This window comes from Ochlerotatus camptorhynchus, unplaced genomic scaffold, assembly GCF_037179485.1.
Source record: "Ochlerotatus camptorhynchus isolate MF236.1 unplaced genomic scaffold, CSIRO-AGI_Acam_v1.1 ptg000114l, whole genome shotgun sequence".
Classification (NCBI taxonomy): Eukaryota; Metazoa; Arthropoda; class Insecta; order Diptera; family Culicidae; genus Ochlerotatus; species Ochlerotatus camptorhynchus.
The window spans coordinates 672,422-698,649 of record NW_027040604.1 but is presented as its reverse complement, the minus strand read 5'-3'; the positions used below and the strand labels follow the sequence as shown (position 1 = coordinate 698,649).

General features: G+C 37.9%; 1 protein-coding gene across 2 annotated transcripts in view; it reads left to right on the top strand.

Annotated features, from left to right (window-relative positions):
* px (plexus) overlaps positions 1-26,228 on the top strand; it is a 220,442-nt gene that overhangs the window by 63,856 nt on the left and 130,358 nt on the right. For both annotated transcript variants that reach the window (XM_065220022.1, XM_065220021.1), the window contains exons 3-4: positions 494-1,836; positions 1,899-1,992. In XM_065220022.1, the coding sequence (XP_065076094.1) occupies positions 500-1,836; positions 1,899-1,992 (1,431 nt within the window). In that variant the 5' untranslated portion in view covers positions 494-499. The remainder of the gene's footprint in view (positions 1-493; positions 1,837-1,898; positions 1,993-26,228) is intronic.

Here is a 26,228-nt window from a genome sequence, read left to right as displayed (position 1 = left end):
TGGCTATGGAGGTAAGCTAGCCTCAAGTCGGGAAAATATAAAACATGATTAAAGCTGTTCGACCGTTTCCCCTTTTCAGCGCCTCATCAGCCCTCCGCGCCCTTCTCAGTCTCCTCGCCACTTTTTTTTCCATAACGAAACGTGTTTTGCTTTTCATTTTCTACCGAGTTAGGAGTTGCCGTCATCGCCGTTGTAAGCTTTGGTGTGTTTTGTTGCAATTTCTGTCGCACTCAGCGCTGCCGCTAGTTTCTTCGGTTCGGTTTGAAAGAAGCCTAATATTTACACATAGATTAAATCTACACGGGCAAATAAATATTTACCCGGACGCTCCGCAGCTGCTGATGTACATAGCTTTGCCGGGATTTACACTGCATCGTGCCCTTGGAAAAAGACAGTCTTTGCGCCATGTGGTCGCCGAACGTGTCAAATATCAATATTCAATCGTTTGCCTATAACTTGACATTTCTCCTTTTCTCCTCTTTTTATCCGACAGATTATTATGGAAAAGGCGAAAGCCTACATTAAAAACGAATTACGTGGGGGCTCCTTGACATCGCATTCGGAGCCCCCGCCAACCAGTCAGCAACAGCATCATCCAGCACAGTCCCAGCACCAACCGTCGCCAACACAACAGCAAGCTGCCAGTCACGATGATCCATCCACGATCTGCTACGTATGTGGTGCCCGTGGTGCCATGGACCATTTTTTCCTCCGGGTACGGCCAAACCCGGAGCGCCCTAACGAACCCTACTTTCCATTGCTTGAATCGCATCCCCCTCCGAACGGTATTCCCCAGTGGATGCCCACCCAGTTAGGGGTTCGTGCTTGCAATCTCTGCTATACGGCCCTTATCAAACAGTGGGACTACCACGAACGGGAAAGTAAGCCAATCTCGCAGAGATTGTACTGGCTCAAACGAACCGATGGCAAAAGCTACATCGGTGCTGAAATGTCCACCCAGGGCGAATATGCCACCCAGGTGCTCGGACTAAACCCAGAACACGTGCCTACCAGTGGTCGTTCGCTTACGCCTCAGTCGCAACAGATAAGTTCTTATGGTAGAATCGAGAGTCCCAATAGTTTAGCACGGCCGCGGTCGCAGGATCATCCCGGCGCAGCTGGGGGTGGTGCTCTTCCTCTGCCACAACATTACCAAGTAGCTAGGAACGAAAGTCCAATCCGGTCCAGCTCGCGGAACGAATCTCCGCAGGGCAAAGCCGAACCATACCATCCAACCAAACGGTACATCGAAAATCACATAAACAATAGCGGAAGCTATAGCCAACAGGGTTCGAGGCCTTCCAGTCGAAATGAAAAAAGTGTCACACCGAGGCCTATGTCTAGGGAAAACCCCTCCCCAGTGGCGGCGGTCCCTAGCACTACAACATCGGCTGTCACTCAGCCAGCGACAGCATCCCCTGTCCTGGCCGGTCGATTTGATGGCATGAAAATGTCTTCGTTTGCTCACCATAAGTTAAAAATCAGTAACTATGCAAATTCACTAGCAGCTTCGGCTGCGGCCTCAGGTGCCGCCGCTCCGTCTGCCAATGCTAACGATAACAAATCGACCTCGTCTACATCGTCCTCCACGCATCGGCTGGAGGAGGACGGGGCTCTGGATTTGCGGAATTCTGCCATCGGACCGGTTCCAGGCGCTACCGGGACGGACATACTGGACCTGTCGATGCCGGACAAGAATTCGATGACCGAAGTGTGTTACGTGTGTGGCGACGAACAGAGGCGGGGGAGCTTGGTGGAGATTGCAACCGTAAAGCCGAAGGATGGCAAGGAGCAGGAGAAGCCGTACTTTCCCATCTTCGACGAAACGCATGCTAGGTACCTACTATTTTAATCCGTGTATTGCGCAGATGTTAATATGTTGATTTTATACGTTTTAGGCCTGCCCGTTCACGACCAAAGGATCCCAAAGGATTGGTACAAGCGTGTAAAACATGCCACCACTATCTGATCAATCAATGGCAAGCGTTAAGTGTAAGTTTTTGCTGATTCATTATTATATGTAGGTGTCGGGAATTTGAAGCAGTTCTATCGTGGGCCTATTCGGTTCAGTGGAGAATATTGAGCCTTTATTCAGGTGTTAGGATCACTATAATGAAATATGCTATGTCATGGTCCCATGGGGCAACGAGAAAAGCGCAATATGCGTTTGTATTAGTAGGGTAAATTATGGCTTCGGCACCCATTGACTGTTTTCGGCAACCGAAATTGAAACATTAATTTCACTATATTTTCCCATCAAAACTCTTCGCTGAATGTATTCAACCGATTCCTTACCCTTTCAGCTTCAATCTTATTACATTTTTACGACTGAGCAATCCTGTTATGCCAGATTTTTCTTTAAATGAAATATACACACTACAAAATACGGCTGATTTCGAGTTGCCGATAATAGGTTAACACGCAGTTCAAAAGGAAATGGTGCCGAAGAAAAAGAGACTGCCGACAATAGTCACACTCACCTGAGAAGTTTGGAGCGTTGTAAAAACGTGTTCAACCCGTTTTGATCAATTCTGTCGATTGGAATTGATTGAACAGCAAGCAGCAGATAAATGTCAATAAACAAACCCGTCATATATATGTGTGACGCTGAGAAATTGCTAATAGAAGTCCGGATGCTGCTTAGATTGACGAGAATACGTAAATTCCCCTAGATAGTAAAACAAATCGGCTTGTTTCAATCAGGACGAAGTCGGAATTTTATTTTAACCCTTTCCTTCCCAGAAAGTTTTTTGTTGTTTTGAGATGTACTGACTAATGGTAGATTGACAAGCATGAGACGCACCGAAAATTTGTGATCACCACCCATTGGAAGGAGAGGATTATCCGGAAATGGGACATTTTTAAAATGCGTTTATTTTTATGTGCGCGTCAAAATTATTCATTTATATATCAAATCAAAAACAGTTCAAACATCCACGCAACTAGAATTTTATACCGAGAAGAACTAGATTTATTTAAAGTAATGGTTTTGTAATACATATTTGTCACTATTTTTTTTGTCTAATCCATTGGATGTTTAATTCTTTGATGATGGCGACGCACGTTGGTATTAATATGGATATAAATATTAGTTTTGATAGATACAAATAATCAAAATGGGTTGTGAAAATTAAAAAAAAAACTCAAATCTCATCCTTGAGGCTCATTCGCAGGTTTTTTATTAGAAATTTCAACTGCACAATAATCATCTGAGATTTCCGGTACAAAAATGCATTGCCTTATATTTTGGCACTATTCATTGTACTTAGTGATTATTTTTGCATTATTCTATAGAAAACTTAAGAAACATACATGATATATAACGGCTTTCATGAGTGTTGTATTTTCAAGCGTGAGACTTGTTTGTAGGTTCGCAGGCCAATTTATTCTCTCAGGAGAGCGCAATTAATGAGATTTGAGAATGATTTCCCTAACACTTGTAGACACTAAGCCCAAAACGACTTAGAAAAAAAAACCACTATGCAAAATTTGAGCTCAATCGGACATGATTTGGGGTGGCGCAAAATCGTCAAAGTTTGAACTTTTTTCATCTGAAAAATATCCCAAGTTGGTGGATCCATGAAATTTCGGAAAATCTACAATTTTGTTTTGATGCCAAATGACTTAAAAATGCGTGAAACGTCGAGATCTAGTGTTAACTTTTTTTTTCGAAATCAACATCGGGACTTAATGAATGTTAGGAAATCGATTTGCTTTTCGATGCCAAATGATTTAAAAATGCGTGAAAAATCGAGAAAAAATTCTACGATAATGTAGCCTTAAATATACAATACGTTTGAATATACCAAAATATGATTTGTTAACGTTTTGGCTGTTACGCTCTTTTTAAATTAAATGTTGGTCTAAATCTTGGTTTTTGTTTATTGTCGACATAACAAGACGACTCTTCAATTGACTACTATCTTTCTCGATTCCAATTTCTTTTCTCCATAACAGCGAAGACATCATATTAAGAAGACTGGCAACTTTGCCTGAATCCAAGGGATAGATACAGTAGCGCCATAGAGGTAACTCTTAGACCAGAAGGTCCCGAAGAAACGTGCTCAACTTTTTGGCTCAGCTCTGGTACTCTCTTCGGTCTCAAGCTAATCGATGCACTCCTCGACACATAGGAAAATCCACGAACCGGATCAAAACAAACATAGTGTAGTACTAGAATTTCGACTATAATGGGGTTCGTTAATCGATTTGCTTGGGACCAATAGGTTAGTCAAGCAGTGAGCCAATTTAAAATCGTTAGTTTCCACCGGTTGGTAGCGCTGCCTTTGAGCGAAGGTGGAAGCAATGCATAGAAGAATGAGCAAATTCTACGTATGAGAAAACGAGAGAGTTGTCAGTCTTTTTAATATGTTGTCTTTGATAACAGTCTCGAAGCTCTGCAGAACATTTTTGAACCCCTCCAGAAGGCGGAAATCATTCTCATGGGAAATCGCTTAAATATCTGTTCATACTTCTCTTTAACCCTTATGTGCCTGTGGAATTGTTTGCTTTTTTTCTACACCGTGCTATAAAAATATGAGTTGGGTACCCCTTAACGGTGACGGGGTAACGGTTACAATTCCGTTGCAGTATTCCCAAAAGTTTCCTTGGAGTTCATCCTAGAATTGTTTTCGAATTCTTATCAGAATTATCTAGGAATTTACTCAGGTTTTACCTGTAATTGGAATTCACCTCAGCATTCCCAAAATTCTCTTAGAATTCATCTCAGAATTTCGCTGAAGCTATCTTTACATTGATTCAATTGAAATTCTTCTCGAAATCGCCCTTGAATTCACTTTAGAATCCCTTTGGAATGCTTCTCGGAATTTCATTGAACATTTGCTCAGAATTCCCTTGGGATTCTTCTGAATATTTATTTGTAACAATTTCGAATTTCGTTGGAATTCTTATGAATTCACCTCTGAATCCCCTTGAGACAATTTCAAACATTAGCCTTAAATTATGCAATATTCGATTCCTCAGAATATATCTTTTATTATTATTATTATTATTATTATTGTTATATTCACTTTAACGCTCTTGTGTCATTCGTGACTTGTCCGGTGGTGAGATTTGAACTCGTGACTTTAGCGTGAGAGGTATGGATGCTAACCTCAACACCGTGGTAGCCCCCCCCCCCCCTCAGAATATATCTTTGATTGATTGAATGATTCACATTTAACAGATGTTCAGCCGTGGGTTGGTTCGTTTCTGTAAAATAGTGAGCGTCCTTGGTTAGATTGTTTACAGAGTTAGAGGATTATGATTATGTACATAAGTTTCATCATGGGCAGTGTCCAGGTTTGTCAGTGAACCAGGAAATAAGGAAAACCTGGAATGTCGGGAACAAAGTATACATTGTCCTCTCTCTGGAAAAAAAAGGTTCTGGTCCTTGAAATGTTGTCAAGGTCTTGGTCTGGGTTTACAGGATTTTATCACATTGAAAAATTAGGAGCATTTAGAGAGAATTTTAGGGATATCATCTAGGTATGTCTGGATTAGTTATAAGGGAGTTTTCATTAGAACTCTTGCCTTGTAGTGAACATAATTCTTAGGTGATTGTGAGAAGAGCTCTAGGTGAAATTTATGGAGGATCTGAGCGGAGTTTTTAGGTGATCCTGTGGAGAATTCCATGATGATTGTGAGGATGGTTTCAACTCAAATTCTAATGGATATTCCAGGTAAATTCTGAGAATAATTTCGTGGAAGTACTTTGAGGCTGTGGAATTATAATGATAGTTCCATAATAAATCTGGGCCCTAAGTCTAAAGAATTTTGGAGATAAGTACAAGTGAATTTTGAGGATAATTCCAAGTAGATGAGGATAAGTTCCAAGCAATTTTCGTGAAAAATACCGAGAGAATCGAAATTTGAAGTTATAATTCCAATGGAATATCGAGTTTAATATCAAGAACATACGGAGAAGTATTTGAAGAAAATTCTGAGGAGAATTCCAAGTGAATGTTCTGAAGAGTTCAGAGGAAAATTCCAAGTTAATTTTAGGCAGAATTTCAAGACTTTTCAGAGGTAAATTTAATGGGAATTCATAGGAGAATTCAAGTGGGTTTTATGATTAATTCTTAAAAAGCTTCAGCGAACTCTTGGGAGATTTAAAACTTCATAGAAAAACTTAGGGTGAATTTTAAGATTTTTTGGAGTGTTCTACAGAGAATTTTACGACAGTTCTAAAGACAATTACAAGGAAATATCAGATAGAAACTCTTGAGAACATTACAAAGAAAGAATTCTGAATGAATTATCAAGGTAGTTAAAACATAGCCAAATGTTCAAGATTTCAGTGACCCATTTATCCCAGTAGAATTAATCGCATTCGGTTTTTCGCATTTCCAGTGAAATGTCAGCTATGGGTGTTATTTTAATATTAAGCAATATTTGAATGTTTAGCAAACAAATGAATATGGTAAGGTAGGTACAAAATACAAATCGAAAGAGCGTGAGGAACCGGGGGTTGTAAAGTTGACCCACCCTAATGTCGGTATTCGGACAAACATGTTAGGCCCGATAACCGGAAAGTGAAATTCTTAAATCCAGTGGCCACCTTGATATTAATTAAATTTTACAAAATTACTTTCGTAAACCTTAAGAGAGTTCTTTGTCAGGTCTTAGCGATTTTACAAATTACGATCAAACCGTCAAAGATGCACACCAGGGTTGGTGAGCTTTACTACCCCCTATTCCTTATTGCTCTTTCGATCGATCTGGGTTGCGGACGTTGAGGTCCCCAACAACTGTGTCAAATTTGAACAAATTTATGATGGTTATGATCTGGATTTTCAGGAGAACTTGAGTATGGGAAACGGAACCAAACTATTAATTTGCTCATCAAAAAATTCAAACTTTGACTAATTTTGACTTCGATTTGGCAAACTATGCAGTACAACTTTGTCCCAGATAGCAAATCGATTCGTGTGCAAGCAGTTATTATTTGTTTATTTTAAACCTAGTGCTCCGCGCATACCTACAAGCTTCAACAAGCTATATCTGAACTTCTCTGAAATTCTCTGAACTTCTCCGAAATTCGCCAAACTTCTCTAAAGTTGTTCATATTTTTCTGAATTCATATGACGTGCCTCTAAAGTGCTCCAAACTTCTCTAATGTGTTTCAATCTATTCTGAATTTCTTTCAAGTACTATAAACTTCTATATTGTTCTCTAAATTTATCTTAAGTTCTTTCAACTTCTTCGAAATTGTCTGAACTTTTCCGAACTTCTTGTCTGAAATTCTCTGAATTTCCAATTTTGCTGGCGTCATACAAACTCTTTTGAATTTCTCTAAAATATGTTTCATGAACTCTGCAGATGTTATCTGAATTGTGTTGAAACTGCTCAAACTTAGTAAAAAATTAAAACTTGTAAAAAGTCCCCGAAATTTTCATAAACTTCATAGAACTTCCCTAAACTTCTTAGAAACCCTATGAACTTTGTAAAAATGATCCCCAATCTTCACCTAGAAGCTACCTGAATTCCATGAAATTTTACTGAACTGCGTAATAGTTCTATATACTCTGTGGATGCTTCCTAAACTTTGTAGAAGCTCACTAAAATTTGTGGAAGCTCTCTGAACGTTGTAGAAGATTGTTTAACTTCGCAGAAGTGTACACTGAACTTTTTAGTAGTTCCCTTAAGTTTGAATACGTTGTCTAAACTTGGTTAAAATTCTTCAAACGTGTATAACATCCTATATAGTAAAGTGGGGCTAAAGTTCGTCCTTAGATGATAAAAATAAAATTTCTCAAAACCTCAAGCATTTGGAATTCACACTACAACACTTGTTCGCTAACTGGGAAATCTTAAACTGGGTTGCTTTTTAACTGGGCGTTCGTTAACTGGGCTGTAGCCCAGTCAAAAAGCAGTTATACGTCAACAATAGACGTCACATTAAGTTTGACATCTCGCTGTCATAATTGGTGAGGGGCGTTCGAATGGGATGTTAATATAAATAAATTTGGAGTTATTTTCATTTCACACTGAAATCAAGACTTGAAAGCCTTTTAAGGGGGTATTCCCAATCTTTTGCCTTTTTTCGGCCTGTTTTTCAATTATTTTTTTTTTCAAGGAAAATGAATAGTAATGCGCCTAACTCTTTGGGATTCTTGTTTATTTAACATTAAAGTTTACAAATAAATTTTTTTCGACATAAAAAAAAACATTATTGACGTCACAAAATGGCGGCAAACAGACCCCTGTTCGCCGCAAACGCCTGGACGGGCGAAGACTTTTCTCTGGAACGGCTTCATCTGAAACAGATTTCGTGATGAAATAATAATCTGCATAAGATTCTCTGGAGCTTCTCCCGTTGGCAGCAAAAAATCTAGCAAATTAACAAAATGGCGGCCATATGAAAAAACAGGCGATTTTTAGCCCGCTTTTTTGCAGCTTTAAGGTGCTTCAAACAATGTTAAATGTTAATATTTTTGGCTGAAAGTGGGAGAAGCTCCAAAGAATTTAATAAGGAACAAAATGCGCAAAGATTCAAGTCAATATCTCTTATAGTTTCTGAGAAAAATCTTCGCCCGATAAAAAAAATGTGGTTTCGAGAAAAACGCGTTTAAAGTTTTGACTTTAGTTAAAACCATTTGGGGGTTCTTACCATTAGTCAGCTATGCCTGGACACCGAATTCGCTGATCGGAAAACGGCTTGGGGGGATGAAAGTATATAGTCTAAAGTACAAAAAAACGTGAAAAAAAAAATTTGATTTTTTGAAAAAAAAAAAAAGATCGGGAATACCCTCTTAAGTGAAAGCGTTAAGCCTTTCTAAATTCACGAGTTTGAATGCAATGAAATAACAATAACAAACTTTACACTGTTTCAATTCAATGCACGTAATTATTTTTAACGTTGATCAAACAATCCATTGAAGTTCCCCTCAATGTTTGACGTTTGACAAGCCAGCCCAGTTATCGAGTGGAATTCGTTAACTGGGCTGCGTTTTTAGCCCAGTTAGCGAAAAAGTACTGTAATTCCAAACACAGGATCCCTCATTCAAGGTTTACAACTTTCTCTTACAGAACTTTGATGAGTTTTCAGTTCATTCGTAGCTAGAACGATTTTGGCCAATAATTCTTCGAAAACACCACCAATTTTTGTGATTTTCTGACAGAAAGGTGCCAAAACATTGAGTTTTATTTTGCACAGTCGTCGAAAACCTCAAAACGAACTTTCCCCCCCCCCCCCCCCACCTACCTCTATATTTTTTGAATTCCCTTCCATATTTAAAAGTAATTTTTCTAACCTCCGTAGAAGTTCCCTGAACTTCGTAGAAACTCCATGAACTACGTAAAAATGCTCGTGGATTTTCGTAGAAGCTTCCTGAATTCCGTGGAATTTTACAGAGCTGCGTTGACATTCTATGAACTTTGTGGATGTTCTCTGAAAGTTTGTCAAATTTGTTTAAACCTCTTAGATTTTACTGAGCTTTGCTGCAGTTTTTTTTTTTTTTTTAATTTCATAGAACCTTTGACCCTTGTAAAACTTTCCTAAACTGCGAAGAAGTTCCCTGAACTTATTTGAATTTTCCTGAACTCCGTAGGATTTCAGTGATCTTTTTGGAAGTTCCCTATATTCTATTGAAGCTTCATGAATTTTGCAAATAGTCCTTAAGGTGATACTCTAAGGAAGCCTTAGCGTGAATCTTAAAAAGCACAAATCTCAGCTTCCGCAAAGCATACAAATATGAAATTGCTTCTTTATGTTTGTAGTAGCGCAGCAACCAAGGAGTAGCATTTTCATATTTTTATGTTCTACGGAAGCTGACATTTGTGCTTTTGAAATTTCACGCTTAGGCTTTGTGGCAGTTCATTGAATTTCATAACATTTTCTGAACTCCGTTGAATATTACTGGACTCTGCGTACAAGTTCCTATTTTAGATGTTCAATGATCATCGTAGTATTCTCGATTACTTTTTCGAAGCGGCGTATCAGCTTTTGTAAACAATGTATTTGATCGTCGATTTGGCTCAATGGTGATGTTAGTATGCGTGGGCGAGCAACCAGTTACGCCAAACCGAAGATCAAATGCATTGTTTACAAAAGTTGATGTGTCCCTTCGAAAAAATAATCGAGAATGGTTTTTCGGACTTTGTCAGTGACGTCTGACTGACATACGACATGGCTCAAATTAATCTTGTGCTAGAGTACAAAAATAGTTTTGGTCGTGAATGAATGGGTATTAACTCTCAAAACATAAACAATTATCAAAATATTGCTTTGACTAAGTGTATTTTTCAACCGGTTCGAGTGTGAATATAGTATTAAACCTGGTTTTGAAAGTTGGTTCACAGGTAAAAAGTGAGGTTACGGGACGCCACTGGGTATTAGGAACACCTTTCATTATTATGGTGTTACACGGCATGCCACATCCAGCGTGATATGATCTGACTCAGCTTAGAACTGTGATCTGCAACAAGCCACCATCAATCACCCGTTGACAGTCGCGTAAGAATTTCACCGGTTCAAGATAAACGCTTGATAGCTATCTGGGAAAAATCATTTCCTCCCTTGTCTACCCGATTTCTATAGGGAATTGGAATAATCGGATTAGTAAACCACACGCAGTTACTTGCAAAGAGAGACAAGCACGTGTAATGTAGGCGTCTAACAACAACAACGACAACAATGTAATTTGGGTTGAACCAGAAACGGTGTAACTTTTGAGCTGTAATTTGCGTTTATGCACCAATTAGGCTATTACTATAATTGACGACCGTTTCTAATGCGAACGATAGTATAGAGGTGGTATTTACTTTTCCGTTAGTAATCCCTCCCTGAGCTTAGAAACAAATAAAAGTCGAGAGTCCATAAGACCCAAACCGGAATGATACCAGTTTTTCCTTCGTATGGTAGCTTACCTGATTACCAGAGCTGCTAATCACCGGGGCCAAGCTTCCCGCAACCGCACTGAAGCATGTGGTGGACACTAATTTGGCAAAATTAGTACCCCTTGTCAAAGTCACCTCAGGTAAGACCCCGTCGTCTTCGTCAACCGACTTCAATCCAAGTTGTACGACGCATGGACGATAGACGAAAGCTGATAACAGTCAGTAGATGTAGTGTGCAGTGAACTTGGTCTCTTGGTAGTAGTGATGGCCTATACGTCAAGCATACAGCACATAGTCACGGTGAATGGCAGTCGGGCAGGAGTGAGTATAGCAAAATCGGCGATCTTCGAATCAGTTTTGTTTTGAACTTGGTCGCGCGTGTAAGCAAAGTTTGCATCCGTTACGAAAATTCAGTTCAGTTTACGTGGGAAGCTCGCTTATTCGCATTCAGCGCGTGTGATTGAGTGCATAAATCTCCGGAGAAAAGCAAGCTGCCTGAACGAGACTGGGATACAAATCAGCCCCGAGAGTGAATACAACGCATTCAATCACGGAGCGGATCTACGACATGACCTTGGTACGGAAGCATAACGTGAAATTTTCTTTTTGTTTTTCATTTAATATCTGTCTGTCATCGAGCTAAACTGATGACAGAGTCAGGTCGCATTGGTTAAGAATATATGTCACCTTGTATGTAAAATGGCAATACGGTATAAACGGTGATGGCGCTTGACTTTGAAGTCTACAGCAGCGTAGCCGTAACCGGATTCCTCCGAGCGCATTTGAATAACTGGTTCCAGCTGGCGAAAATCTTAATTAAACAAAGATAAAGTGTGCGGCATAAAAGACTATCAAATACACGCGCGCCACCCGCTGGCTGTTGAGCCGTTTGATTTCGGAATGGATGTGTCGCGCGTGTTGGGGCAGAGACAGAATCGCTGGACCGAGCGAGAGAGTGGAAGCAGTGGTGTTATGAGGGCGTGGGGTGCTTTACACTTCGAATGCTAACATTCCATTGCTCTTCTGAATTGGGTCATAACAACGAGTTTGACGTGACCTTGCCATAATTGCCCATGCCAACAAATAAGCAAACAAGTGAAATACTAAATAACTAATATTGAATTAGAATGAAACCGCTTATATCTTTAGCTCTAGCGGTTAATTGCCTACCAAAGGGGTCACATTCGAATGGATGATTTCAATCTGCTTCATCATTTGAAGAAAGCATAAACATGGATAATCTTCAATTGATAAACGGAGACTCTGACTACACCACTGCTGCAGAAACAAAAAATCTTATTAGATCATCGCTTCGGGCAAATTTTTCCACTGGTCGCGCCATATCGAATCGTGCCGGTTCTTTACGTATGCGGAGATGATAAAGTGTTTATATGGAAGTGGTGTACACAGGCAGCAGAGTCAACAAGCTAATGATAATGAATTTCGAATGATCCGGATAAAACTACTGCGACCCAAGGAAACCGCGATCGAGCCTCCTCCTATGCCATTATGGATCACACGCTTTTGTACGACCCTCCCACTCGATCTCCATCGCATAAAAATAATTCCAAATGCGCGATTCATCACTGCCTTATCAGCTTGTCCAAGTGTTTATGTGCCTGTATACTTTAATATTTCATGGAACGGAAACTTCGACTTGGACAGCCCCATGATGAACCCACACTGATAGCCTCCCGACCTTTGCCACTTGCCGGTTTTGGAGGTTATCTCGCGGTTTGCTGCCACTCGTCATGAGTAAATTTAATAGAATCGAAACTGCCTAACCGGGCAATAGCGCGGCCGTCCATTATCACACCACTACTGGAAAGTAGATTACTCCCACCGGCAGTGGATGGTAGGAAATTTCCGTTAGCAAATAACCAGCCAGCGTTGCACGCTGCATGGAGATCCAAGAGAAGCCTTGGTATTAAGGTTGAATCATTTGCGACATCGTCGCCGGTCGTCGGTCGTAAAGGTGTACCTATTTAGTTATCAAATTCGAAATAAAGACAAATGTGAGTTGGGTGTGTATTAGTGACTGGCTCCGGCGAGAGGTTATCTACTCTATCTCACCCGGCAAGGGATGATGATGGCGTGCAGTAATTCAAAACAAGTCTATTTGTTTTCTGATTCGAAGTTTTTTTTTCTTTTTTTACAAGAGCATGACCTCGCAGATCTGTTTCCTCAATGTACGGAAGGTTGGAAAGTGAAGAACTGCCGGTTTGTTTTTCGTATTTTGGTGTTTACTTGAATGATTAATTGAAAGCGAGGATCTCTTTCGAGTGAGGAAGGAATTAAGCCATGACTCAGTGATTGGGATTTGCATTGCTCTTGGGAAGCGTGATAAACGTCGGAAAATATATTTTTTCTGAGACTTAAATATTTTTACTGGGTCTTAAAAACAAAACATTGTTCCAGACCTTATAAATATGTCCAAAAATGAGACTTGAATAAATTAGACTTCCGAGACTGAAAAAAATAAATGTTCTGGGCAGCGAAACGGAAATTCGACGCGAAAGAACCATGAAAATCAATAAACCTTAAAACGTCAGAGTTCCAGAATTGGTAAATCAAAGCAAGTGCAGCAAAATTTGGAATTTCCTGAAAACATTTAATCAAAACTCTCCTCAGAAATCCTCCTCAGCCTCTCTAAATATAGAGTCTTGAAATTTTTAAATAAATCATCGTCTGATACTCCTAATAAATGTCGAAGACTCCGAATATTAAAAAGTGTCTTCATTAATTTTTTTAAAGATTTCTCATTTGTATCAAGTTCTAGATTTCTTAAACAATTTCTTAATTCAATCTTTCACTCTTAACAATTTGGTTGAATGACCCATTCAACTCAATAGCGTTCTAACTTCTTCTTCGTCGCATTTAAAGCTTATTGCTAATCGCATATAAACTTATTGCGTGTTCTCAACTTAGTGTTCTTGATGCACTTCCATAGGTTTTAATTGAGAGCTTTTGAAAACCCGGGAATTCGACGAGAGCACCGGGAAAAATAAATTTACCATACCATAGGAAAAATTTGTATACCATAATTTCCAAACAAACCAACAGAGTGATTCTTTACCAAATGAATGTCTAGCTTTATTTGCTGCATAATTTTCTTCAGTTTCCCGTCTTATTGTTTTTAGAATTTAATCACTCAGCAATATTTCAAATTGATTTTTGTCGTTTCAATTTCAGATGTAAAGTGCATGGGCATTAAAAGAAAATATTGAAGATGCTCGACTTTGAAAACAAATATTTGTAAAAACTGAATTTGAACTGTTCTTTTCCAAGGTTTCAATTTTTCGTTTTTGATTCTAAATCAACCATGCATTTTTATTCAAAATTCTCATGATATGAATTCCAGAATTAACTTGGAATTCCGTTCTGAAATATAATAAAAAAATTCTGAAATTAACCAGAAAACACTCTGCTGAATAATTACCGTTGAATTCTTTTTTTGATTTTTCTTGAAACCCCTTGTAAGAATTTGCCTAGAATTCTTCTTAGAATTCCCTCGAACCTATTCGGAGACTTTGATTGCTATGAAATTATTAAAAAAAAATCTGTTAACTCTATTCAAAACAGCAGAAATCTGTCGGAATTTTATTTAGAAACCCCTTGGAGTATTTTAAAGAATTTCTTTCTAATTATCAGCAGTTTTTGCAATCAATTTTGTTGGAGCTCTGTGATGAATCTTTCGCACTAAGATTGAAATTATCACCAGAAGACTCTTAGAACTCTGTTTCTTGTTGAATTCGATTCTATTGAAATTATTCTTAAAATTCATCTGTCATTTTCCTCGCGATCCCCATAAAAATCCCTTCAGAATTACGTAGGAATTTTCCTCAAAGTTTTCTTTTCACAACTCTTTTTGAAGTTTTCCAAGATTCTCTAATAATTCAATTTAGAACTTTTTGAAGTATCCTTCTCCACAGAAATCTTTCCAAATTCATCTAACAATTTCTAAGGACTTCATGTCAGAATAATTCTGGAATTCTGCTCAAAACTTCTCCTTCAAAAATTATTTGGAATTCCTCTTCAATATTTGTTTGAAATCAACACGTTGACTACTTTTGAATTTTACTAAAATTTCCAGGGTTTGTCCGCAAGATTCTATAGATTGTTTTTTTATTTGTTATAACCTTTCAAATGCTTCCTAGTATCAGACCCTTGACAATTATGACTCCAGTATGATTTTTTTTTTCAAATCTGTGGTCTTAATTTTTCTTTTTTTTCAAAATCGGTAATTATTTTTGACGTAGGACTACGTTTTTGATTTTTATATGGGGGTACACTTTGTGAAAACCGAAAATGGAACTTGTAACAAATTAAGAAAGATTTTGAACGTTAATAACTCAGCTGCCCCTGGACCAATTTCAAAAATTTTATCACCAATCGATCAGAAATATGGCTACGCATCGATAGCAATGTTTCCAAATGTTGATTTTCAATAAGAAACTATTGAAAAAGTGGCAAATGTCCAGCATTGTCCAAAAGCGTTGAATTAGCTAACAAATCCACCAATTACGTACATGCATATGCTGCTTCCCCAGCACAGTCATCAGATAATCATTCCTAGACGAAACATGTCGATGTAGCATTACGACGAGGTTTGGTAGTTCAGTGGTTACAGTTTCTGCTTACTGAGCAGAAGGTAGGGATTTCAATCCCAGACCTGTCCCCTTCCTTGCAATTTTTCACTTTGCCTTATTCTATCCCCACTAGATTTAAATAAAAAAACAAATTCAAAAAAATTAAAAAAACAACAAACACTTACCACAGTGAATCCTAGTCTAAAAATAACCTACCTCACTTACACAACTATCCTTCCCGAGACAGTCGTGGAGATGTAGAGGTCTCGGTCTCTAGTAACAACCGGACGTCGAACTAATCATCCTTCCCTCCCCAAAAGACCGTGAGGGCGTGGCCGACGCTGTGAATTGATCTATAGATTGAATTAATGTGCTTGTACATTGAAGATGGAAAGCTTATCCCATGCACCATCTATGTAGTTCTCTGTGCAAGTGGATTAGTTGTGATCATTCACGGAGGGGCAACTACGAAGTGCACGGTCAGATAACGTTAACTCGACGGCAAACACATTCATTGATACGTTTGTTGTTGTGGATGATAGAAGAGCATAGCAGAAATAGTGCGAAATAGTAAACCATGGTTATCACAAAAGAGGAAATCGAAAAAGAGAATTGCCTTTCACCCTTCTGCTTCTAAGCCCCTTACAGTCATCGTCATAGCATCGCACCGCTTTTGGTTCTAGGGCACTAGCTGATTGCAATTTTTAGATCAGGATTCACTGTGATGCGATCAGTTGTAAGCGGCAGAAATTTCCTTCCCAACTCTCTTGTGGAATCTTTTAGTGGCTCTGAAAAGGGTCGGTTTTGATAGATTTCGACGGAGAAATTACGAAGAGCCAGCTGAATGTCCTTTGGCATAATTGTGACACGCTTGGCGTGAATGGCAAAAAGACCGACCAGATAGGTCGGTTTATTTCACTCGTCGAGGGTATACTTATACCTGCGTCGAGTAGCATATTACTAATACAGGGAGGGAACAATACATACAGCAAAATACTGAAAAGGGGAAGAGTTTCGCTTCTTATGCTACAGGCACAAAACGAGACACCACCGTCGAAACGACTATCAGTTATTCTCTTCCGAAGTAAACAATTTCATCATGGCACCGGAAACCAGTGGAAAGGCCGCTAAGAAGTCTGGAAAGGCGCAGAAAGTCATCGTCAAGGGATAGAAGAAGACGAGGAGACAGCGCAGGAATGAAAGCTATGCCATCTATATCTACAAGGTGTTGAAGCAGGTCCACCCGGAAACCGGAGTCTCGTCGAAAGCCATGAGCATCATGAACAGCTTCGTCAATGACATCTTCGAACGTATTGCTGTTGAGTCGTCTGGCTCAATACAACAAACGCTCGACGATCACGCCCCGCGAAATCCAAACTGCGGTCCTTCTACTGCTGCCGGGTGAGTTGGCCAAGCACGCTGTCTCTGAAGGAACCAAGGCCGTCACCAAGTACACCAGCTCAAAGTATATTCGTACCATCCAAACATCAATCACTCGACCCTTTTCAGGGCCACCAATCGATTTCCAACGTGAAAGAGGTTTTGATGATTTATTGAACTTTTAAATGTTCGAAAGCAGCGTTAGCAAAGTTCGCGATAAGAAATCAGTTGATTTGCCTTATGAAAATAATGTTGACAAAAAGAATAAGTGGTTGTATCCACGACACGACCGTACGGTTTTGACTTAGGACTACGTCTGTGATTTCTATATGGGGGTACACTTTGTGAAAACCGAAAATGGAACATGAAATAATTGTGACACGCTTGACGTGGATGGCGAACAGACCGACCAGGTAGGCCTCGCTGGATTCCTGTAGGGCTATTAAACGGCCGAGCTCTGGAATCACAGATCGGTCTTGAAGTCCTGGGCGATTTCACGGACCAACAGCTTGAAAGGCAACTTGCAGTCAGCAGCTCGGTCGATTTCTGGTAACGACGGATCTCACGCAGAGTGACAGTTCCTGGCCGGTAGCGATGAGACTTCTTCACTCCTCCGGTGGCCATCTGTTTGAGAGGAGCCTTTCCTCCGGTGAACTTACAAGCGATCTGCTTGATGCGGCCATTCTACGATGTGGATACGTTGAACGCAATCTGTTGAATAAAAATTATAATTACCCAGCACAATCATGGGCATTGGCTCCAAGCAATATTTCATCAGATTTTAGAAAAATCTGTACGATTGTAAATAGAACAGAAAATGAAAATATAAAAATGAGGTAAGGAAAATAATTTAAATATGGTTCAGATTAATACCTGGCTGAATAAAGATATACATTACCATTTATTATATAAGACCACGTAGTCCTACGTCACCATTGCGTACAACCCCATAGGGCTGTCCCTTGAAGTTTTTCTCTAAATATTACATCATTTTACAACATTTTGAGAAAAGTTCTAGTTTCAGACTCTACACAAATTTCAAAGCCATAGAATCTTGGGAATCTTCGTAAAGCACTTTTTTATGCTTCAGTAATATTCTTCAAGTATTGTTCTATTGGATGACGGTATTAAATTCCATGAACCATGTTTAGTTTCACGTTGAGCAAGTTCCAATGTCAGTAGATTTTACATATTATTTTTTCGTGTTTAACTTTGTACATTAGCCCGAGTACTGGAAGGTTGATATTTATGTTAGTGTAGATAACGGAGTGAAGACTCATTTGCTTTATCCGATATCCCTAACAATTTCATCTAATTCTCATTGGTATCAAGTTCATTTTTTTTCTGCAACATTTTTTTAATTAAATATTTTATTCTTCACAATTCTATCTTATAACCTATTCATCCAGAAAGCATTTGGTCAAGTGACTTTAATCTCCGTTACTAAATAAATTGTAGGAATTGAAATCATGTATCAAGCTTAAAAAAAGTGTGAGTTTTCAAAGTATCTCGAAAGATCAATGATTTGTTAGGAATACATTAAGTGAGTCATAGAGTTCAATTTTTACTTTCAGCTTATAGAAAAAAACATTCTGTAATTTTGCTTTTATTTTTTCCACAAATAACTACCGAAAATTTACAGTTGCGTTCAATATCGTTTTTTTGTTGAATATTATTAACCGGGATTTTTTTAAGATTAGAACCGGGAAAAAAACCGGGAATTTTAAAATTAAAATTCACTTGCCACCCTGATAATTGTGTGACATGTACAATCATAAAAAGAGAGACTATCAAGATCAGGTATAAAACTGAAACTAAAACGAGCAGAATCGAAACCTAACTATCTCAAAGTATTGTTATTCGATAGCGACAACGATTTTTTTTTTACCAGACTTAAAGCCAATTTTTTCACCTGCGCATAAACCTGGTTTAAGATCCAAGCGGCCTTAAAATTGCTAATCGTACCAGTTGACCAACCAGATAGTCGCCCGGAGATTTCCCGTCGCTATCGTTAATTACTGTAGCCATTCATTCACATAGCAAGCAAAAACAAACAAGAAAAATGAAAACCATAAAGCCTGGCTTCATCGTTAACTTATCGCACTTATCAAAATCCGGCGCAGACCGGCTTTCACAAGTTGCGCCATACGGAGTAGCTAGAGTTTTGCAAAAATAACAAGGTTAAGGCCCCCGTCTGGAAGTATTATTGATATTATTCCCTTGCTGGGATGTTTTAGTACATCTGGGAAAACCCGCAAAAATGGGCTGGAAAAATAAGCTAATCAAAAAATCTAAGCACACTACGCTCTAGCATAACTTTCTGGCAACATGATAGTTGGAAAATTTTTGGAAAAATCCAACCCACAAAAAAACTGGGTTGTTTTTCCGACATGAAGACCACCCAATTCCGGCCACGTGATTGCATAGGTGTAGACACCATGTTCTATCTTTCCCCTCTGATAGCTCGTGATCTTTATTCTAAAGTACCAGATAATTATATACTATAAAATTCGTAAGAATGTGAGGAATCTTTTGGTGTACTCCAAAGTACAATTTTCCGACTTTCCTCGCATCGTTTTTCCATTTTCATTTCATGCATACCATTTTCCCGTTGTACCGGTACATGGCGAACAAGGCATGGGAAAGAAAAAAACTGTACTAAACACGAATACGCGCGAGGAGCTTTCGGCTCACATGATTTCTGCCGACGGCTGACTGCAGCATGCGAATAGTGGTGTCGCATGTTTAGCAAAAAATAATTCAAGTTGTTGATAATGAAAAAGGTCAGCAAGAAATAAAATGCCTTTCCCTACATCCTCCATTTCGTCCTGAATGACAATGGGTCCAAATATACACTGGGAAACATAGTGTTCTCTGCAGGTCGATGAAACTAACTAGTTTACTAGTGTTTTCTTTGTTTGGAGTAAACATATAAATATTGTTTGGAAAGCAATATAAGCAATAAGCAAAATATCCTCCCACTTTGATATTGGCTATATAATCTACACAGCAGGTATTATCGATTTCCGTATCTAAGAATCACATTCAAAACTTCATATGGTATAATTTCCAATACCTCAAGAAGCTCCGCGATGCGGATAGAGTCACTATTGATGGTGTGATTTGTTGTAAGATGTAGATCTCACCGAGCTAATTCAATTAATAATTACGATATTACAGCCTATAATGACAAGACTTTGCTATGATGTATTCAGAAACTTTTAATAACTTATATCAGCAGAAAAAAAAATGCATCAGTTAGTTGCAACATAGGGAATTGCTTTCTTCCAAATGACAGTAACATTTATTGATAATGTGAAAACGTGATAATTATATACTATACTCAACTGTTGTAAAAAAATAATGCTTCGTTCAGAGTTGGGCACAGTTTAGCTAATCCACTAGGAACATTTTCGATAGCGATTATCGCTTCCGCTAATTTTTTAACCGATATAAAAAATCAGAGTAACCTGTATTTTGAGACATTCATGATTATAATTTATAAATTTTACACTAAAAGACTCCTAAAATAAGGTTGGAATGAAACTGGTTAGCAACTATCGGTTATCGTTACCTCCCGATAATCACATTATCATTTTATTGTTTAGCGATTATCGAATTATACTGACGCATTATCTGTAATAGAAGTAATAGTAATAGTTTTTGGTTTGTTTGACAAACCTCGGTAACTTTATATAGACAGTGTAACAGTCGACTTCCGGCAGATATGAAAAGCGACAATTACTTGCGACTACGATACATATCATTCTCATGATAAGTGATCATCCCTACTTTCAGAAGATAGAAATATTTATTTACTTCGCGAAGAACGTCGTCAGCTTAGCGTACACTACTGTTCATAAATTTGGGGTTCCCTAGATGTTTCATTATCATGTATCTCGCATAATATCTCTCAAAATATCATAATATCAGGCATAACATTTGATAACGGCACAAAAGCATTTGTAAACAAACTTTCTAAGGCTCACGCAAACCAATACCACTTTCGGAAAGGTGATAGTGGCCCCTATATGATGATGTTGTTTGTTTGCGTGGGCGTAGTTTGGTTTGCGTGTAAAGGGCCTTAGAAAGTTTGTTTACAAATGCTTTTTTGCCGTTATCAAATGTTATGCCTGATATCATATTATCTAACATCAGCGTAAAGGTACTTTACAACATTACTCGAGAAAATTACAAAGATTATCATCAACATTTATTCATCATATCATTTTATCCTTCATTTCCACATCAAGGTCAGATAGGCTAAGTGATGTAGAATTTAATTTTTCATTTATGTGTTCCCGAACTTATCCTTAGCAGTGTACGAACAGAAACAGTGCAATGACGTGTACTAAAACCGAATATGAGCAACAGTTGTTCGTATTTTTGATTTTCATAAACCGGACCGACGCATCGATCAGTTCCAGTCTACAGCATGATGTGCTCCTCTCTACACATATTAGTCGGGAGTACGTAGACTTGGAAGTATGATGGTCAGCATTCTTATGTTGAACCGGCCTTCTCCGATACTGCGCCATGAAGGATGTTGCTTATGGCTATTTCTGAGATCCGAAAATATTTTTCCAGGTTTCCGAGAACGCCAAGTAACCAACTCCAGTGATATGTAAGAAGAAAAAAAACCCGTGGTTTCAATACCTACATGTGGTGTTCAGCATTTTCACGGAGAAGCTACCTTCCCGATACTTGAAAAATTGTTCCTGTGAACATTCCTTAGATTTGGTAATATTTTTACGAGTTTTTCGAAATGCCAAGTGACCATCTTCATTCATTCAACTACCGGTGTTTTCAGTAAGAGGAATTTATCCTAAATGTGGGTTCAGCATTTTTATGGAGAACCGACCTTCCTAGATACTGAACCATGAAGTTCTTATGACCATTCCTGAGCTCACGAAATATTTTTAAAAGTTTCTTGAAATGCTAAGGGGCCAACTTCATTGATATTTCATTTCAAATACCGGTGATTTCAGTGGGAGGAAATTTACCTAAATGTGGTGTGGTGATCTTGAAATGCCAAAGGACCAACTGCATTAATATTTGACTTCATATACCGGTGATTTAAGTGAGAGAAAATTAACCTAAATGTGGTGATCAATATTTGTATGGAGTATAATTCTTTCCTTATAATGGACCTTGAAGAATAGTTCCTGCGGCCATTCCTGAGATCCTGAAATATTTTTCCGAGTTGTCAAGGGACCATCTTCAATGATATTTGATTCCCCCACATCGCTGTTTTCAGTAAGAGGAAATTATCCTTTATGTGGGTTCAACTTTTTCATGGAAAACCGGAAATCCGGAAATATTTTTAGTTTTTTGAAATGCTAACGGATCAACTTTATTGATATTTGACTTCAAATACCGGTGATTTCAGTGAGAGGAAATTTACCTAAATGTGGTGATTTATATTTGTATGGAGAATAGGTCTTCCCCTATACTGAACCTTGAAGAAAAGTTCCAATGACCAGTCCTGGGATCCGCAATTTTTTTCCAATATTCTTGAAATGTCACCAATTGCAATGATATATAAGGTTAAATACCAGCTATTTCTACACATGGTAATCAACTTATTTTTATGGAGTTCCTCCCTTACCCGATAGTGCAACTTGAAGTTATATTTCATGTGACCATTCCTGAGTGCTGGATTTTTTTTTTTTCAAAGTTATTGAAATGCCAAGGGACCAAGTTCAATGCCACTTGAAATCAAATACCACTGATTTCAGTGAGAGATAGTTAATCTAAGATCTAAATCTAGGATAGTTTCTATGACTATTCCGAAGATCCGGAAATATTCTTCAGAGTTTTTTTTTAAATGTCAAGAGAGTAAAATAGATCAGCGGGTTGAAATTGATTTCTGGGTTTTCTCGTAGTTTTTGTGATACAATACTTGCTGAAAGACATTAAAATGGGATGTATTCTATCCTGTTGAAACAACAAAAATATTAAACTTTATGAAAAATAATGAGGAATTCAGTGATCAAACACACACTGCAAACCAATTTGACACCGTTTTATGGTCCCTATTATATATAATTTGTTAACTATACTTTGCAATAGGTGTTTCAAATGACGGGGATAATATTGCATTAATTAAACGCAGAAGACAGTTGGACAGGCTCAATTCACCTACAACAGCTGAAATGGACACAAAAACCATGAATAAGGCACTAACAGTACTGCATTGTTCCAAAATACTAAAATGTATTTTGTACATTATTTTGTGGAAGATCCAACTATATACAACAAATATATCGTCGAATATGATGATGCTTATTGGTACAACAAAATTCTACCCAAGTTAGGGGAAGTGGATGTAATGTTGGCCTAAATGTCCATAATTTGGGCCCATACATAAATTCAGCAATTGACTAAATTTTCAATAACAACCAAAATATCCATTAGTACCGTCCCAATGACGCTTTCATCTAGATAAAATTGATCAATACCAGATTTTTAGCGATGGGCCTAATCTTAGAGCCATAGGCCAACATTAGAGTCATTTCCCCTATATGGTTTACAAACAAGTGGTTCGAAAAGGTTATACTGTGCACAATTAAACCACCAACGCCACTGGTCAATGATTGAGTTGCGTATTTTATCAACGTACTAATATCCATCCTGGTAGGTGAATTTCTTTTAAACAAGTTTTCAAAGGTGTGACTCATTTTTCCTCGGACAAGATACCGACTTCTTATTGCGAACGACTTATGACATGAAAGTATTTATTCTTCTGACAAATAAAAATACATGAAATGGTACGCTGTAGAATCAGCACAGTGGTTAATGCCACATCAGATGTCCTGTTTAGATGTCCTGTTTAGATGTCCTGTTTAGATGTTTGGCTACTACGAACTACATTGCTTGAATGACTGATTCTTGACCAACTAATACACTGTAGGAGCACATAAGGATGATGTAGGTTATTTTTCCTTGATGTCACAGCTATTTATCAAACCACAGCTTCCATATAATTTGAAGGCTCATAATGTGGTGTTATGGACAAGAAAATCAATTGTTTTCCACTGATCCTTCAACGCTCACTGCCCAATTTTTGTTCGTCAAAGCTTCATGGATCGTAACATAATCCCAACAATTGCAATCATAGAAGAACTACAACGTCCAAATATGTATGAAGTAGGCACATATTAACCGTGGACCGTATTTGAAGTATTGTTCTCTATGGATCTTTAAGTTATAACGATTGACCTGATTACAATAATTATAAAATAAATAAATATTTAAAAATGTATTATTCAACTAAGCAAACTCAGCATTTCTTTTGTTAAACAATCAAGAAAAACACAATGGATCAATCTTATGAAATGGTGTATAGTGTAGAAATGAGGTTTTCTTGGGATTCGATTTAAAGCGATATTTTTGATTGTGTCATGTAAATTTTCATCAATTTTAGGGAAACTTGTACGAAATTTTATGTGTAAATGTCACGCTTACGCTATTATTATAGATTCACGCTTCTGTAGCGAACGATTTCCGGCTCTCAACTAAGTGTTCTAAATGCACTGTCATAGTTATTAATTGAAATATTTCTATGCCAATCAATGCATTCATTTGTATATTGTATGGCAAGCGCAATAATACTCTATGCCCAGGGAAGTCGAGAAAATTTCCTATCCGAAAGATTCCCTCTACTAGACCGAGAATCAATCCTACCGCCATCGAATTAATAATACAGTGCATTTACCGACTAGGCTATCTCAGGCCCCAGGGGAACCAAATTATGTCCCGGAAGGTCTATGTGACCATAGACTTCGAATATGGTCACCATTGTTGGTCACTTAGCATTTCAAGGAAATTGAAAAATATTTCCGGATCCCAAGAATGGCCATTTTCCGTCAAAGTGAAGTATCTAGGAAGGTTGCATCTCCATAAAAATTCTTATGGCTACATTTTGAACTGAAATCAATGGTATTTGATCTCATATATCATTGAAATTGGTCACTTGGCTGTTGAAGAATCTTAGGGACATATTTTCAGTTCACAGAAATGCTCATAGAATACAATAGGTACAGCATCGGGAAGGTTATCTTTCATATCGGTTAAGGTAGGTTTTTCATGAAAATGCTGAAACCCACAATTAGCTAAATTCCCGTTTACTGGAATTATCCGGTATTTCGATTATATATCTTTAAAGTTGATCGCCTGGAATTTTCCAAACTTGAGAAAATATTAGCGGATCTCATGGATGGCCACAGGAAGTATTCTTCCAAGTGCAGTATCACAGATTCGCTCCATTTATGTGCATCATATTGATTAGAAATTTACACTACTTTTTCTAACTGTGCACTGCGGCCTACCCACCACTTTTCTCGGCGGTTTTAACAAGCCATTCGCTGAAAATCAGAGCGGTTGGTTGAAAACCCGTCAAGAAAAAGCGTCTTCGAGGGAAAGCTGTACAATCATACTCAATTCTTGGATGCACAGGTCTATAATATTTACATTATTTAACTCTGATAATCAGGACTGCAGTACTATTCTTTTCTTCATTAATTTTGTTTGCAATAAGTGAATATCACACAGTTCGAAAAAGTAGTGTAAATTTCTGTCACTATGATGCACATAAATGGAGCGTCACATACCATACAAATTCACATTACAGATCGTGTAAATTTATGAGTCATTTCATGAAATATTCTAAATATTGTATGCAACCATCAATCTTTGTAAGCAATATTTCTTGCAAGTTGCTTGTTTACGTAAAAAGGAAGTTTACATGCTTCAATTTTAGCATGCATGGATATTAAAATCACCATTAAAATTCATAAATTTTTTGGTGTGCATGATTAGCTGAGATTTATCAAATAACGTAAATTTATACAATGTTTGCATAGATGAATAACCACCAAACTTAACAAGGAATCGAACCCAGCAGCCTATAAAATGGAACTATACTAAAACGAACTGAGCTAAGAAAGGCTCCGAAAATTCACGTGTATGTAAATTGCCTTCACAGTTAAAAAAAAGTAGCGTAAATAACCGCACATAAATAGAGTGTGATATATTCTATAAGTTTACATCATAGATCGTGTAAATTTATGAGACATGAAATGAAATATTCCATTTGTTCTATCCAACTGTTCATATTTGTAAGCAACATTTCTTGCAAGTTGCTAGTTTACGTGAAATGGAAGTTTACATGCATGAATGTTTGCATGCATGGATGTTTACATCACCAGTAAAATTCAGAATGTTTTTTCTGTGTTTATTTGAATTCATATATCATTGAAGATTATCACGTTTCATTTCACAACACTCGGAAATATATTTCCGGATCTCAAAAATGGCCTTGAAATTATTTTTCTAGGTCCAGTATCAGGAAAGGCCGGTTTCCCATGAAAATCTTCTTCTTATTGTTCGCATTTCAAGCTTATTGCGTGCTCTCAACTT